Source organism: Diabrotica virgifera, chromosome 3, assembly GCF_917563875.1.
Source record: "Diabrotica virgifera virgifera chromosome 3, PGI_DIABVI_V3a".
Lineage (NCBI taxonomy): Eukaryota > Metazoa > Arthropoda > Insecta > Coleoptera > Chrysomelidae > Diabrotica > Diabrotica virgifera.
The window spans coordinates 61,116,497-61,132,845 of NC_065445.1; the positions used below are offsets into that span (position 1 = coordinate 61,116,497).

General features: G+C 32.2%; 1 protein-coding gene across 1 annotated transcript in view; it reads right to left on the reverse strand.

Annotated features, from left to right (window-relative positions):
* Positions 1-16,349, reverse strand: part of LOC126882496 (succinate dehydrogenase [ubiquinone] flavoprotein subunit, mitochondrial-like) — a 229,114-nt gene that overhangs the window by 196,025 nt on the left and 16,740 nt on the right. The window contains exon 2 of the mRNA XM_050647461.1: positions 5,358-5,535. Within this exon, the coding sequence (XP_050503418.1) occupies positions 5,358-5,535 (178 nt within the window). The remainder of the gene's footprint in view (positions 1-5,357; positions 5,536-16,349) is intronic.

Genomic DNA, 16,349 nt, shown 5'->3' on the forward strand with positions numbered 1-16,349 from the left:
AGTTGTCTAATTTTTTTACATATAAAGAGGTACTCTACCTATCTAATACACTTTACAGAATTAAAATCGGATTATTTAAGGGGCCTCAGCAATGTTTTAAACTTATAAACAATTTTTTGGCTTATAAAAAATAGCTTTGTTTAATAATAAAAAAATTAATTTTTAGCAATGCAAATAACACTGGTCAACATGGAAAAATGAACAGACACTCTGATGGGTGTTCTTAACTAATTTTGGGTCGCTGAACTCGAATACGACCTCCGTTTTTTTCCATCACCCTCCATTTTTCCGCTCCCCCCTATTCTTGCCAAAATAGTGGTGAAATAGGTAAATTTCGTTTAATTTGCTCATTTCGCCGCGATAAATGCCAACTTATAGATTAAAATTACAGTAAAATAATGATTAAGATTATGCCCAACGATAAACATAATTGGGGATCCGAGGGGGCGAAAAAAGGGGAAGAAAGGGGTATTTTTCTGAAAAAAACGTAAAAAATTAACATTTTCAGTATTTTTTTTTGGAAAAAAAGCGACATTACAGGCCTTTTGCCATTTTTTACACCTTCCCACTACCCCTTTGCACCTTCCTATCTCTCTTTTTCACCCCCCCTTCTCTCTTTTACACTACTTGAATTCGCAAGCAAGCACCTGTCAGTTGCAGTGAGCGTGTTGTTCGAGACAGACTGTCTCGAAGTTTTTAAAAGTGAGGTGTTTGCGTTTAGCACACGTGTTTTTTTTCTGTGCTTCAAGTACATTTCTTTGTAAAGTTTTTGGAGTTACAATGCCGCGTTTTTGTAAGAATGATGTGAATTCTTTCTGTTATATTTGTGATGAAGTAACTTTTAAGAATCAAAGGAGACCTTTAAATAAGATGGTTCGAAAAGCTTATGAGCATTATTTCGGTTGCAAAGTCGGGGATCAAGACAAGCCATGGGCCCCAAAATTATGTTGCAATAGTTGTTACACTAATTTAAGTTCGTGGTTACGTGGGAAATCACGTCCGATGTCCTTCGCTGTACCAATGGTCTGGCGTGAGCCCACTTCTCATGCCGAGGACTGTTATTTTTGTATGACGAAAATATCTGGATTTTCGCGAAAATCGAAACGTACCATCACTTATTCGAATATCCCTTCGGCAATTAGACCCGTGGAACATAGTAATATGCTGCCTGTTCCCATACCACCCGTAAACTACACCCTAGATGATGAAGAATCAGTAACTGAACAGAATGCGTCACCACTGGAAGAGGAGACCTCACATGGGAGCCAAGATGGAGACTACACGCCTAACGGTTCGAACGAACCACAACTTTTTACTCAGGAGGAATTGAACGACTTAGTTCGCGATTTAAACCTGCCTAAAATAAAAGCTGAGCTTCTTGGTTCACGACTTCAGCAGAAAAATCTCCTGCAGAAAGATGTCAATATTACGTTTTTCAGAAAAAGAAATTCCGCCTTCATTTCTTTTTTCTCGCGAGATGATGATGATGAAGATTTAATTAGCTGTAACAACATTGCAGGACTAATGACTGAGCTAAAAATACCATACGTATCTGAAAACTGGAGACTTTTCATTGATTCCTCAAAAACTAGTTTAAAAGCGGTTTTACTTAATAATGGAAATGATCTACCATCGGTCCCTGTTGCCTATGCAACCAGTATGAAGGAAACATATGACAATCTAAGAAAAATTTTGGAAAAAATTAGTTACGATCATCATCAATGGAATGTTTGTGCTGACCTCAAAGTAGTGGCAATATTAACTGGATTGCAAGCTGGATACACTAAATTTTGTTGCTTTCTTTGTGAATGGGACAGCCGTGCTAAAGATCAACATTATGTGCGAAAAGACTGGCCCTTGCGCGTGAATGATATTCCCGGTTGTAAAAACATCGCTTTTGGTGCCTTAGTAGACAAAAAAAAATCATTATACCTCCACTTCACATTAAGCTGGGCCTTTTTAAACAATTCGTTAAGGCTCTAAATAGGGATGGTAAAGGATTCTTATACCTGAAGCAAAACTTTCCGCATATAAGTGATGCCAAAATCAAAGAAGGCGTATTTGTGGGACCCCAGATTAAACAGTTATTTGATGACGATGCTTTCTCCAACAGTTTGTCAAGAAAAGAGAAAAGAGCCTGGGAATCTTTTGTTTTTGTTTGTCGCAATTTTCTTGGAAACAAAAGGTCAGATGACTATCAACAACGAATTGATGAGCTACTTAAATCTTACAAGGCTTTAGGTTGCAATATGTCATTGAAAGTCCATTTTCTCCACTCCCACCTGAGTTTTTTCCCGGAAAATTGTGGAGCCGTTTCGGACGAGCATGGTGAAAGATTTCATCAGCAGATTGCCCAAATGGAGAAGAGATACGCTGGAAAATGGAACCCTAGTATGTTGGCGGACTACTGTTGGACTCAAATTCGAGAAACACCGGAGGACGCTTACAAAAGGAGAAAAATTTCCAAGTAGATGCAGGTATGTTTTTTTTCAGCCTTTTTGATTGCTTAGCCTTATGTTTAATTTCAATACTTTTTCTCCCCCTCCACCTTGTCTAATCATATTTTTGTCATAATTCTCAGATACAATCAAAACCACATAAGAGTTTGTTTCAAATAAATAGGTAACTTCTTTTTTTTTGTACATCCATATTTATGTTTTTTTTTCTTGTTGAAGAACGAGGGGGCTTTAAGGGGGGAGGGTGAAAAAGAGAGATATGATGATGCAAGGCGGTTCAAGGGGGGTATTGGGAAGGTGTAAAAAATGGCAAAAGGCCTGTAATGTCGCTTTTTTTCCAAAAAAAATACTGAAAAATGCTGATTTTTTACGTTTTTTTCAGAAAAATACCCCTTTCTTTCCCTTTTTTCGCCCCCTCGGATCCCCAATTATGTTTATCGTTGGGCATAATCTTCATTATTTTACTGTAATTTTAATCTATAAGTTGGCATTTATCGCGGCGAAATGAGCAAATTAAACGAAATTTACCTATTTCACCACTATTTTGGCAAGAATAGGGGGGAGCGGAAAAATGGAGGGTGATGGAAAAAAACGGAGATCATATTCGAGTTCAGCGACCCAAAATTAGTAAAGAACACCCATCAGAGTGTCTGTTCATTTTTTTTCAATTTTTTTTGTTGACCAGTGTAATTAAGGCCGGTATAATTTGACTTAAACTTTTAAATGCTGTCAGCAGAATTGCTATTTTATTTTTTAATCAAAAGTTATTAGCGTTCAAAAATTGCAATTTTTCGAATTTTTGAAAGTTCCACTGCGTTTATCTCGAAAACTATGCATCCTACGAAAAAATTTGTAGGAACATTTTTTGCTTAGAATTACCCAAGAAATACAAAAAAATGTTTTATTTTGCGAAAAGTCGATGTTATGTAATTCCTCGAGTTCTTTGTTTATAACAATCTTATCGACATCCGGATCAACTGTTACCCAAAAAAATCGTGTTCCACGGGTAAAAAAATACATAAAAATCTTGGGTAAGTCCATCTAAATAAAGGAGCCCGTAGCACCCCTTCTGGCCACAGGACTAATTTGTTTATAAGCCAAAAAATTGTTTATAACTTTAAAACATTGCTGAGGCTGCTTAAATAATCCGATTTCAATTCTGTAAAGTGCATTAGATAGGTGGAGTACTTTTTTATATGTAAAAAAATTGATAAATCTTTGTATGTTCTAGTTTTTGTTGTGCAAGATTTTAAAAAATTTTAATTTTTTTTAAAAAGTTTAGATTGCAAAATTATTATTCAAAATCTAGTAAGTCAATTTTAATGAAATCTGGTGTACGATTTTAGCACATTACAAATTTTTTTTAACCGAATTAAGAAGGTTCCAAGTGTAACCTAAGTGATGGAAAATCATTGAATAAGGACAGGCTTGTTATGCCCCCTTATTTTATATTTGTTGCTATTTTGCAGCACGGATGATAAATTAAGACATTTTTAACCAATCTCATCTGATATAAAATTTAATTATCTTTGTTTTATTCCTATACGACTTTGTTCCAAAATGAGTAATTTTAAAGTTATAAGCAAAAAAAGTAGAAAAAAAAACGAAATTTTTTGAAATTTTTAAATATTTTATTTTTTTTATGTTCCGGGCATATTTGAGAAGGAGCATAAATCAATTAATATTAACGAAGTTATCACCAAACTTTATCAGCAAAAATCTGAATGATACCTCTCACATCCACCTAAAAACAGATCCTTACTGGTCTATTTAGCATGTTAACAATTAGAAAAAACATGGGTTGCCCGATCTTATCTTGTTCTAAATTGTAATTAATTAATATTTAAAAAATTACATTTTTTTATAAATTAAAAAAAATCGACCCGGGCAGATATTATTTCAGATTTTCTAGGTCATTCTCAACAAAAATGTTGTGTAATTTTTCTCTAAAGTTGATCGTTTTCTAGTTATAAACAATTTAAAACTGAAAAAAGAACGAAAGATGACGATTTTCAAGGCTCAAAAACATAAGTATAAAATATAATTTTTTAAATTACGAAGTACCTAAATTCAAGTTCAAACCTTAATCTATCAGTTCTTCATAAGCCTTTTGGACTTATTTCATTCTGAAACATTGTTTTTTAGTTGTTAATGACCGTCTCCCCATAAGAAACCTTCCTCATTAACATTTAAAAAAGTATGTTTTAGAATAAAACATGGCTAACATTCTTATCGGGGAGTGATAGAAAAAGGTTTGAACTTGAATTTATATACTCGGTGATTACAAAAATCATATTTTTTACTTGTGTTTTTGAGCCTTGAAAATTGTCATCTTTCCTTCTTTTTTCAGTTTTAAATTGTTTATAACTCGAAAACGATCAACTTTAGAGAAAAATTACAAAAGACCTTTTTTGTTTAGAATGATCCAAAAAATCTGAAATAATATCTGCCCGGGTCGAAATATAGTTAGAACAAGATTAGATCGTGCAACCCTTGTTTTTTGTAATTGTTAACATTCTTAATTACATATCCAATAATTTTTATCCATTAAACAGATCGGTGCAAATTGACCTTATATCGGATCCTATACTACTACTATCTTTAGTCAAACAAAACATTGAAAACACTTTATTTTGACAAAAACACCAAGCTAAAAGTTAGATAGATATAGTTGAATTAAATGCCAGATCTACACCACGTGACAGAACCGTAAATTACATTGTGTGTAATTTTTTGCTGTGGCTGCATTTCCTAGCAACACATGACATGATACGTCATGATGTTTTTAAACAGTGCTTACGTTCTGAGAACTGTAATCTTCTATACGTTTTCTGAATTTTACAATTATATGTAATTATTTACGTAAATGATACGTCATAAAGCATAATATTGTAATCTTACTTAAAGCTGCGTTGACACCTCCTTGAGCTGCAATAGTATGTGACCGTGTCGGAAACATTTTCGTAATACAAGCTGTTTTGAAGCCATGTTGGACTAACGCTGATGCAGCTCTTAGGCCTGCTCCACCTGCTCCAACTACTACGGCGTCATAATGGTGATTTATTATTGGAAATTTGGACTAAAATAAAACAAAACATTTTAAGTTTACAGCTTGATGTATGGCTCATTTTCTGTTTCGATTTACGCATTTTACTTTCAAAATCGACATATTCCCCACCGTATGGACTACCTAACTCCATAAGTCTGACGTCACAATGGCCAGGCAATAGGGAACTTGCACATTTTTTTATTACATAAGAATGTTCAGTTTTGTTTAAAAATGAGATTTCCCAAATTTCACTCTTCAAAAACTCATAATAACTAAGAAGTACAAATTTAAAATCTTCTGTGTATTTAAAATAGTTCAAACAACCCGTAACCTCACATAATTATACGTTATTTATGTTTATGTTTATGGTTATATTTATATTCTTCTTCTTTAGTTTATTGGCCTCCACTTACTTGAGTATTTGGCCAGCTCATCGTCGCGGAATAAGGAAGAAATATTTATATTTTAATGACATTTATCGTATGTCATTACGCAACTCATAAATATTGGTAATATCATTTTAAAGTCTTCTACTTTAAAATGTATAATATATGTCTGAATTGCCGATATAAATGAGTCATGTTAAATAAATTATTAGAACAATTTTTTACTAAGCAACAACATTTTTGTTTAATTTAGTAGTATTTTGTATTTAGACAAAGACGCCCGACTTGGGCGTCGAAACGTTAATAAAATTATTTTTTTCAATTTAATTGTGGCTTATTTCCCATCTAAATAGTTAATTATAAAAATTCCACAAGGAAATAGCTTCAGAACAGTACTACCTATAGTAGAAAAAATGAAAGAATACCCATGAATGAACATATAAAACACGCTGTATTTTCCTGTCACCGTGTCACACAAAAAATTGGCCAGCGCAATTACATGTAATAATTATTGTTACATGTACTTGCATTGGACAATGTTCTTTGTGACACGGTGACAGGAAAATACAGCGTATTTTATATGTTCGTTCATGGGTATTCTTTCATTTTTCCGACTGTATATACTTACAATATTATACATCAGTATGTAAAAACTACTACATAATAATACGTATTAAGATCGAGCGCTCACGACGCAACTATTGTAAAACAACGGTTAAAAACTAGTTGAAAATCAGTTTCAGGCGCATTCCAACATGATTGAAAAAGAACTTATATACAGGGTAGGCCAAAGAAAATAGTCCACCTCGATATTTGTCAGTAGCTATTGTATTTTAAGGAAATGCCGAAATAGGTCAATTTTTATTTTTGTATTGCAATTTTTTGGCATGTTTCATACTAGTGAATCCATCTGAGCGCGATTACGTAATCGATGATTTTTTTTAATGGGAATAGGGGTTGTGTGGTAGCTGATTTGAAAGGGTGTTCACTCACAGCCCAACAAAAAAAAATTTGTCTTGCTGCCGAAAAAAAGTCAACTGATTTTAGTTAATTCATCTGTGGTGATTCCAAAAATACAAACCTTTTCTTTGTATCACCTTTAATTTTCGAGATATAACATACTTATCAAATACTTAAATATTCTTACATTTCTGTATATTCCACCACTATAATTGCAATATGTTTATAAACAAACTTAACAAATTCTAAGACAAATGGACAAATGAACAAAAGGGCCTATTTTGGTGTTCATTTAGGAGATCCAGATAAATCCTGAGCTCCACATACCTATACATAGTGTGCAATTGTATTGAAAACTTGCGACAGTGGACGAAAGGACAACGAAAATGTTTAAATTTGGTTTTCCAATGGTATGGAGGGAACCAAAAAATCATTTTGACGATTGCTATTTCTGTCTTGTGAATACAAAGGGCACTAATCGTAACAATCGACGTCGTGAACATATCCTAACCTGGATTCAGCAATAAGACCAATTCCACATCAGCTTGAGCAGATACCCATTCCAATATTTAGCTTAGCAGTCTACCTATGTAACCAGAGGATAATGCCGAAACGTTATTTGACGAACTGCAGACTAATAGATTTGAGAAAGATGAGACGACAGTAATTTTGAAGGGGATTCAACACGTCCTGAGCGCTTTACTCAGGAAGAGCTAAGCGATCTGATCAGAAATTTGAACCTTCCAAAGGATTCTTCCGAGTTGCTTACCTCCAGACTAAAAGAAAAGAATGTTCTTCACCCAGACACCAAAATTACATACTACCGTAATAGAGATAAAAGATATTTTGCCTTTTTTTCTCAGCAAAATTATATGGTTTTTTATAACAATATTAAAGGACTGTTAGAAAAAATAAGTGTATCGGAGTATACACCAGATCACTGGTGTCTTTTTATCGACAGTTCCAAACGAAGTTTAAAGTGTGTCCTTATACATAACGGCAACAAATATGGAAGTATACCAATTGGGCATTATAGTGGAATAAATGCTCAAGAATTTTAACAAACACGGTTGTCATATGAGTATTACAGCCACTTAGACCGTTTCCCAGAAAATCTTCACCAAGATATCAAAACGATGGAAGAGGGGTATCAGGAAGATGGGGCTATCACATGTGTGTCACATGATGGAGGATTACTGCTAGAGTCTTCAAAGGGACCGTCCTTTTAAAGCCTTTGCAAGAAAATCATATAAAAGGAAGTTTTTAGGTGACGCCGAATAACACATTTTTGTTGCAACGCTGCCGGTTAGGTTAGATGAAAAGTTTAATTTTTTTAGCAGATATGTGTGATGATTTTGTAAGTACATTATTGTACAATAAATATCTTACTTTTTATTCGTATTTGGTTTATTTCATGGGTAGCAGCACTACATATATGTAGGTAGTGCTACGTTAAATTACCCTATATGTTAGAAATGCGATCTGTTGTCGTATTTTCTGAAAACGATCTGATGGAGCAAATCTGGTGGCATTTTTGGATTCAGCAGACCCAAATTACCTAGAAACAGTAAAAAAATTTCTGGCAGCAAACTGTGTGTTTACCAGTGTTATCTATTCGGTAATATAAACATTAATATCATTATTTATACAGAGTGAATAAAAAATAATTGTTGAATTAAATTAATTGACGCAAAAAGAAGAATGTATGCAATTTATTTAACTCAAAATACATTGTACCTACTGCTGTCAGAAAAAAGAAAAAATTCATTTCGCTTAAATTAAATCACAAACTGCCTGCCACCTACCTCTTGGCAGTTTGAACATTTAATTTAAGCGAAAAGCTATGTTTATTTGCCAAATAAACATTTTTTTTTTCTATTCTCTGACAGAAATAGAATGTATTATGAGTCATATAAATTACATACATTCTTCGTTTTGAGTAAATTAATTTAATTCAAAAATTATTTTTTTGGTCACCCTGTATAAATAATGATATTAATGTTTATAGTACTAAATAGAGAATTGAACACCCTTTTAAGCAAGCTATCACACAACCCCTATTCCTATTTCGAAAATCATCGATTACGTCATCACGCCCAGATGGATGATGTCACTAGTATGAAGTAAATATCAAAAAATTGTAATTTAAAAATAACAATCGACTTGTTTCAGTATTTCCTTAAAATCTAATAACTACTGTCAAATATCGGGGTGGACTCTTTTCTTTAGCCCACCCTGTATTTTTAGTAACTGTGTAATCAATGATTGATAAAACTATAAGAAAAACTGACTTCTGTGTTATGGCTTTGCTAGTGCCTTTAACTTGGTTAAAAAAAAGTAATTGTTAGTCATCACCGTCGTGAAATAATATTTTGTCATCAAATTGTGTTTTTATCTTGGTAATTTTTTAATAATTGTCGCTTCTTCGGCTTTTTTTTTCAAACATAGTCCTTCGAGTCAGAAAAACGCAGATAAATGGAAAAAAATATCTACTCCAAACCTTTCTAATTGATATTTTCGAATAGCATATTTTGCAGCTATTCACTTATGTTTTTATACCAAGACAACCGCTTCGAATACATGCACCAAATTACTAGCGTCTACATGAGCTGAAATGTATATTTACTCGATCCTTTCTCTATGTAAACGATTTTTCATCCTCAAACCGCTTTTGCTTTTTGGAGCTTAAAGTAAACTTCAAATGCATCGTTTTTAACGAAATCGGGAGGTACAAATAGGTTCAAAAGCAAACTGTTAATACTATACACTTTGTATTTACTCAACCAATATGCGACCGAATAAATCTCTGGGTATAGCATCTATTTAGTTTGAATCCAGTAGTTGCCTCACGCAATAGTATAATTCCAATGTAAATAAATCTTTGCAATTTGTCATTATGAAATGAATGTCGAAAACTATCCAAGTAAACTGTTTACCCAGGTATGAAAATACCAAACGGGCAACGCTTTAAGGATCGTTTAAACACAGCGATAAATCAAACAACTTATCAAGGTCAATCGAGTTGTTGCAACTTATCATTGTGTGTAAACGGTGCATCGCACAACTTATCAAAGTTGGAGTTGGGTTGAAGGTGGTATCGCATTGAATCGCAGCGTCTAAACAGCGTTTCAACTTGTCATCACAACTAGTTGCTGTGACTTGTCGTTGTGTTTAAAGGGTCGTTTAAACACAGCGATAAATCAAACAACTTATCAAGGTCAATCGAGTTGTTGCAACTTATCATTGTGTGTAAACGGTGCATCGCACAACTTATCAAAGTTGGAGTTGGGTTGAAGGTGGTATCGCATTGAATTGCAGCGTCTAAACAGCGTTTCAACTTGTCATCACAACTAGTTGCTGTGACTTATCGTTGTGTTTAAACGACGCTTAAACGACGCTTTAGGAAAATATTCCAACAACGCATTTCAGTTTACCTATCATTCTATACTCTAATAAAGAATAACAAGGATCTACAGATCGAGCGAGTCTCGTAAATTGCACGGCTTCGAGCCACGCTTCACGCAACCGTATTTGCGTACTTGTGTTTTGAGTTGTGTGGTCGTGCTTTGAGTGGAGTTATAATTTAAAAAATTTAAATATAATCGTTTCTACTGATTCATAATAATATGTATACTATAATATAATATATTAAAGTTTTTAAATATTGCTAATATTATTAAAGTTTTTAACATTATATTTTAATATACTTTGTTTTATTAATAATAATATTACCTAAGTATTGCACCTTGTTCAAAAAAAGTTCAAGAAAAATACCGCGGTTTTTTCATATGAAAATGCAAAGCAAAATATACAATTTGCAGAGTATGTTTTTTTGATAAAATAATACAAATTGTATGTAGGTAGGTAGAGTAGCAAAGCGTTGAGTAGTTATAGCAAAAGTAGCTATAGTCAAGGGCGCATCTGTTTTGAGATGGACGTTCAGAGGTGACTCAAATTTTTTTGCAGAAATTGCTTGAAAATAAATCAAATAATAATATTTGAGTTATCATCCCTCTCAAAAAGGTCCGGAACATTGTTTAAATAATCAAAATGTCAAAAATTGAAGGAAAAATTCGATTTTTTTCTTGGTTTTTTGATTATAACTTTAAAAGTATTCATTTCCAAGAAAAGTTGTACTGACATAAAAGTTGCGTAATTAAATTTCCTACAATATAGAATTGATTAAAAATTTAAAAAATGGTCACCCTAGTTGCAAAATAGCAATAATTGCGAAAAAACCATACAAAAACAAGTATTCGCATTTTACGTTTTTCAAACATTTATGCTACACTTACGACCTTCATATTTCACCCAGAAAAACTTTATGATACAGTAAAACAATACGGTAAATTTCATTAAGATCGGTTCAATAGATTTTGCAAAATAAATTTTGCAATCCAGCTTTCGCAAAAAAAATTCATTTTTTCAAAATGTTACAGGACTGAAAATAAAGCAGATAGCAAGTTGAATTTTTTTTTGCTTATAGAAGTGTACTATACCTTTCATTTGCAATTTTCAAAATTAAAATCGAATAATTAACGCGGCGTCAGAAAATTTTTGAAATAACCAATAATTTTTGGTGCTATGTTGGCACACAAGTTGATTTCCACCAAAATTTCTTCCAATCTTTATCTAATATATTATTATCTTACTCTATATTTTGTTGTATTTTAATATTTTAATTCCACAAAAATCAAACTAATTTTATTATTGTTTGTGAAATATTGTTTAAACAATTGCATATGTTTAAAAATAATAAACTTTTATTATTTAAGTTAAAATATATGAACAAAGAAAGTTTTTGCTAATAAAAGTGTTATTTCAAAGGATAGAGTATGTGTTTTTATTTTGCAATAAACAAATTTATTTATTTATATCGAAATGTAATAAAAATTAAAATGTATCAATCATTATCAAAGGTCATTGGAATGCCCAATCAGAGCAAACTATCCGCTGTCCTGCGCGTAGCACTAATAATTAATATTTATTTAAAAAAATTTCTGACGCCGTGGTGTTAATCGATTTTAATTTGGCAAAATTGCAAATGAAAGGTACAGTACACTTCTATAAGCAAAAAAATTTTCAACTTGCTACCTGCTTTATTTTCAGTCCTGTAACATTTTGAAAAAATGAATTTTTTTTACGAAAGCTGGATTGCAAAATTTATTTAGCAAAATCTATCAAACCGATCTTAATTAAATTTACAGTATTGTTTTACTGTATTATAAAGTTTATCAGGGTGAAATATGAAGGTCCTAAGTTTAGTATAAATGGTTGAAAAACGTAAAATGCCAATACTTGTTTTTGTATGTTTTTTCACAATAATTGCTATTTTGCAACAAGGGTGACTATTTTTTAAATTTTTAACCAATTTTATATTGTAGGAAATTTAATTACGCAACTTTTATGTCAGTACAACTTTTCCCGGAAATGAATACTTTTAAAGTTATAATCAAAAAACTAAGAAAAAAATCTAATTTTTCCTTAATTTTTTGAAATTTTGATTATTTAAACAATGTTCCGGACCTTTTTGAGAGGGAGGATAACTCAAATATTATTATTTGATTTATTTTCAAGCAATTTCTGCAAAAAAATTTGAGTCACCTCTCAACGTCCAAATGTACTAATATTTTTTACAGATGCGCCCTGGTCTACTACGCCATCTGAGACACGATAAGGATGAAATTAGTTTTATATTTTCTTTTCTCATGGAGCATGCATGCATGATGGAGAGTTTTTAAAATAGGTAACAAAAGCATGTTGTTTTGTTATCTATGTTGTAAATATGTTGGTTTTTTTTTTCAAATTACAAAATATGTTGTTTTCGATACAAGTACCTAATTGTTGTTATTATTTATCGATTTCATATTAAAGTTACCTTAAAAAATGCAATTGTTACAGTTAAAGAAAACTTTAAATTTAAAGTCCACTTTAACTTTATTAATATTCACTCTGAGCGTTAACAAAGTGTCAAAGCAAAATCGACCGACCTGCTCATGGTGGCGGTTTTTTGAAATTTTATCAGGACGCTTTGTGTGTGTTTAAATGAGACATTTAAAAAAAATGCCGTGTCCCGCTAGTGATATTATGTATTAATATAAACAGAAAATAAAAACGCACTTAATCTGATATAAATTCTTCTATTTCCAATATTGATTATCAGTTTGATTTTGTATACATAACCTCACTATCGCAGTTTATATCAATAAATCTTTATTAACGAAAAAGAAAATATTTTTGTTGCACTATAAATTACAGTATAAATTAATAACTAATGAATTCTAACAATTGTATTCGGTTATTATCACTACAAAATAAAATATTCAAGTTTAACAAAATAATCCCATAAGACTCAATGTTAAAACGTCCTGACAAAATCTGACAGCGTGTCACGTGACTGTAAGTAGAGGGGAGACGCACGGAGCCAATATAATCGAGCGTAAGAAATTTTATAGACTTTGGAAAATAGCATTTCAAAAAAAGTACTGTAAGTATATATGCTGTATTTTTTTATTTTTTCTCAAAAAATAAAACAAAACTTAGTTTAAAACATATATTATATCCTGACACATAAAAAATATTTAGATTTATGCTAATATTTAGATTTCTCATCCCAAAAAACCCCCGCATACCAAATTTCAATATTCAAGGTAATAAATAAAATAAAAGTTTAATTTTGACAAACTGTATTTCGGTTATTATCACTTTAGTACTAAGGTAAGTTAGCTTAAATCGACCTATTTTAATCTCAGAAATCTACGGTTAAGCTATGGCCCATTCTTTATCAAACACCCTGTATAAAATATGATATTACCTGGATGTTTTCTTTTTACATGTGCCGTCAAGTTAGAAGATTTCGAAAAGTTTATGTTACACTTAGTACAACGATTCATTTTCTACTTACAACAAAAAGAACACTTTGAAAATAAAACAAAAGTTTAAATTATAAACACAACACTAAATAAATAATTTCTCACAACGGTCAAAAACCACACTTAAAAGTTTTAGAAATTCACACCACAGAATCAAGTTACTCAAATTTTCAAACACCTCACCTGACACAGTGTCTCAAGTATAATACGATTGCGCGAATCCGTGCAATTTACGAGACGCGCTCGCTCTGTAGATCCAAGTTAAAGAATATGGTGTAAAACAAAATGAAAATAAACAGTTTCGATTTGTTTCAAATCGCGTCTCTTGCCATCCCATGACACGTGTTTCTAGGTTTACCCGTTATCAAAGAGGCTTTGCAAGAAGAATATTTTCCTAGGCGTCGCCCGTTTGGCATTTTCGTACCTGGGTACACAGTTTAATTGGATCGTTGTCGACAGTAATTTCATCGTTTCCTGTTAGAGGTCGTTCTAACCATACTCCGGTATAAATATTTCATTATATATACCGAGCAGTCAGTGCGTTTTGATTTAGATCGGTCTTCTTGCAAAGCCTCTTTGATAAACCCTAAAAACCTAAAAACACGTATCAGGGGATGACAAAAGTGTCGTAATCACTACAACTACATAAAACATTTCGGGAATAATCGTTAATTGGATTATACTTTATAGCTTCATAACTTCTGAACGGCTTAACCGATTTTGATCACTAAACATGAGTTTGAAACGTATTGACAAGTAGTATCTGATTCTTCTAACGTCAACTATGATAACTGAAGCTATTACAGGAATTATTGAGCTTGAAAAACCGTTTTCCCCATAGGAAATAGATTTGATCAAACATATGAAGCCTATAACTAAAAAATTCGAATTTTCCCGGATATGAGGCAGTGGCGGCTCGTGACCTCAGTATCCGGGTAGGCGAGACATATAGTGTATAATAATATGTAAATACCTTTATAGGTACAGGGTGTTTGGTAAAGAATGAGCCATAACTTAACCTTACATTCCTGAGCTTAAAATTGGTCGATTTAAGCTAACTTACCTTAGTACCAAAGTTGATAATAACCGAAATACAGGGTGTCAAATTTAAACTTTTATTTTATTTATTCTTGAATATTTCCTGACAGACATGGGATAACAACACGAAATTTGGTAGGTAAGCGGGGTTTTTTGGGATAAGAAATCTAAATTTGCCACCAAAAATGATCTATTACCCAGAGGGCGCTACATACGTCTTTCAGCGCTCATTTAATACGTTCAATTTTTTTTATCTCTAACTCCACGTAGTTTTTGAATCAACATTTTTATTCTCTTAATATTTTTACTTTAAAAAGGTATACTACATTCATCTCGCTAAGCTCAACTGTTTTCGAGATAAACGCATTTTAAGTCTGCGATACAACATAATTTTTGCATATCATTGTAGTTAGACCCGAAAAATAAACTTGAAACCATAATAATTGTGCCAGTTCTCATATTTATGTCATTGCATCCCAAATTCCATTTGAAGAAATTTGAGATACATTTTTGTAAATTTTTATGATTTTAAGTTATAGTCTAAGAGCTAGTGAACCCTCCGACTAACGGTAGTCCTGTAAGGCTAGAAATTTTTCTAGTGATAATTCATAGCACACCAAGGCTAAAAACCATGACCTGGCAGGCATCAGCGGTGCACGTGTATCTACCAGGTGAATCGAAAAGTGAAAATTTAGGGGGTAAAATAAACTTTCTCCTGTAAGGTTTAAATTTAAGTGTGTGTTTGAGTAAGTCATTTAGAAGAAATGTGTACAATGACAGGCGATTCTGAAGAGCATAAGACCTTGCCAGGCGAGGGGAAAGATTAGGGGTTTTTCCTAACATTATTCTTTTTGCATCGAACAAATTTTTTTTAGGTTTTTTGAATCATTCCAAACAGAAAAGGTATTTAGTGATTTTTCTCTTAAGTTAACAGTTTTTGTTATATAAGCGATTGAAAATTTTGAAAATTGCGAAATCGGCCATTTTTAGCCCTAAATCGGACATTTATCTAAAAATTTCATAGTTGCCAAGGTAGGTAGATATTCTTTAAACATTGATTGATGAAATCCCAAAGAGTTTTTTGCACTAGAATATCGAAAACCCCGTTGTTTTTTAATTGCTAATCAAGCGGGCGCGACACTGTACGATAAGTGAGGACGTTTGAGTTGGCATAAATTCATTATCTCGAGAATGGGCAAATTTAAAGAGAAATCCTCAGACAGGTCGATTTTTATTTTTAAATTAGGACTTTTTGGCATATATATTATACTAGTGACGTCATCCATCTGAGCGTGATGACGTAATCGATGATTTTTTTAAATGAGAGTACGGGTTGTGTGATAGCTCATTTGAAAGGTTATTTAATTCTCTATTCACGAATATAAACATTAACATAATTAATTATACAGGGTGTACAAAAAAATTTTTTTTATTAAATTAACTTTGATTAAATTTGACAAATAGAAGATTTTTTTTTGTACACCCTATATAAATAATTATGTTAATGTTTTTACTACTGAATAGAGAATTAAATAACCTTTCAAATGAGCTATCACACAACCCCTACTCTTATTTAAAAAAATCATCG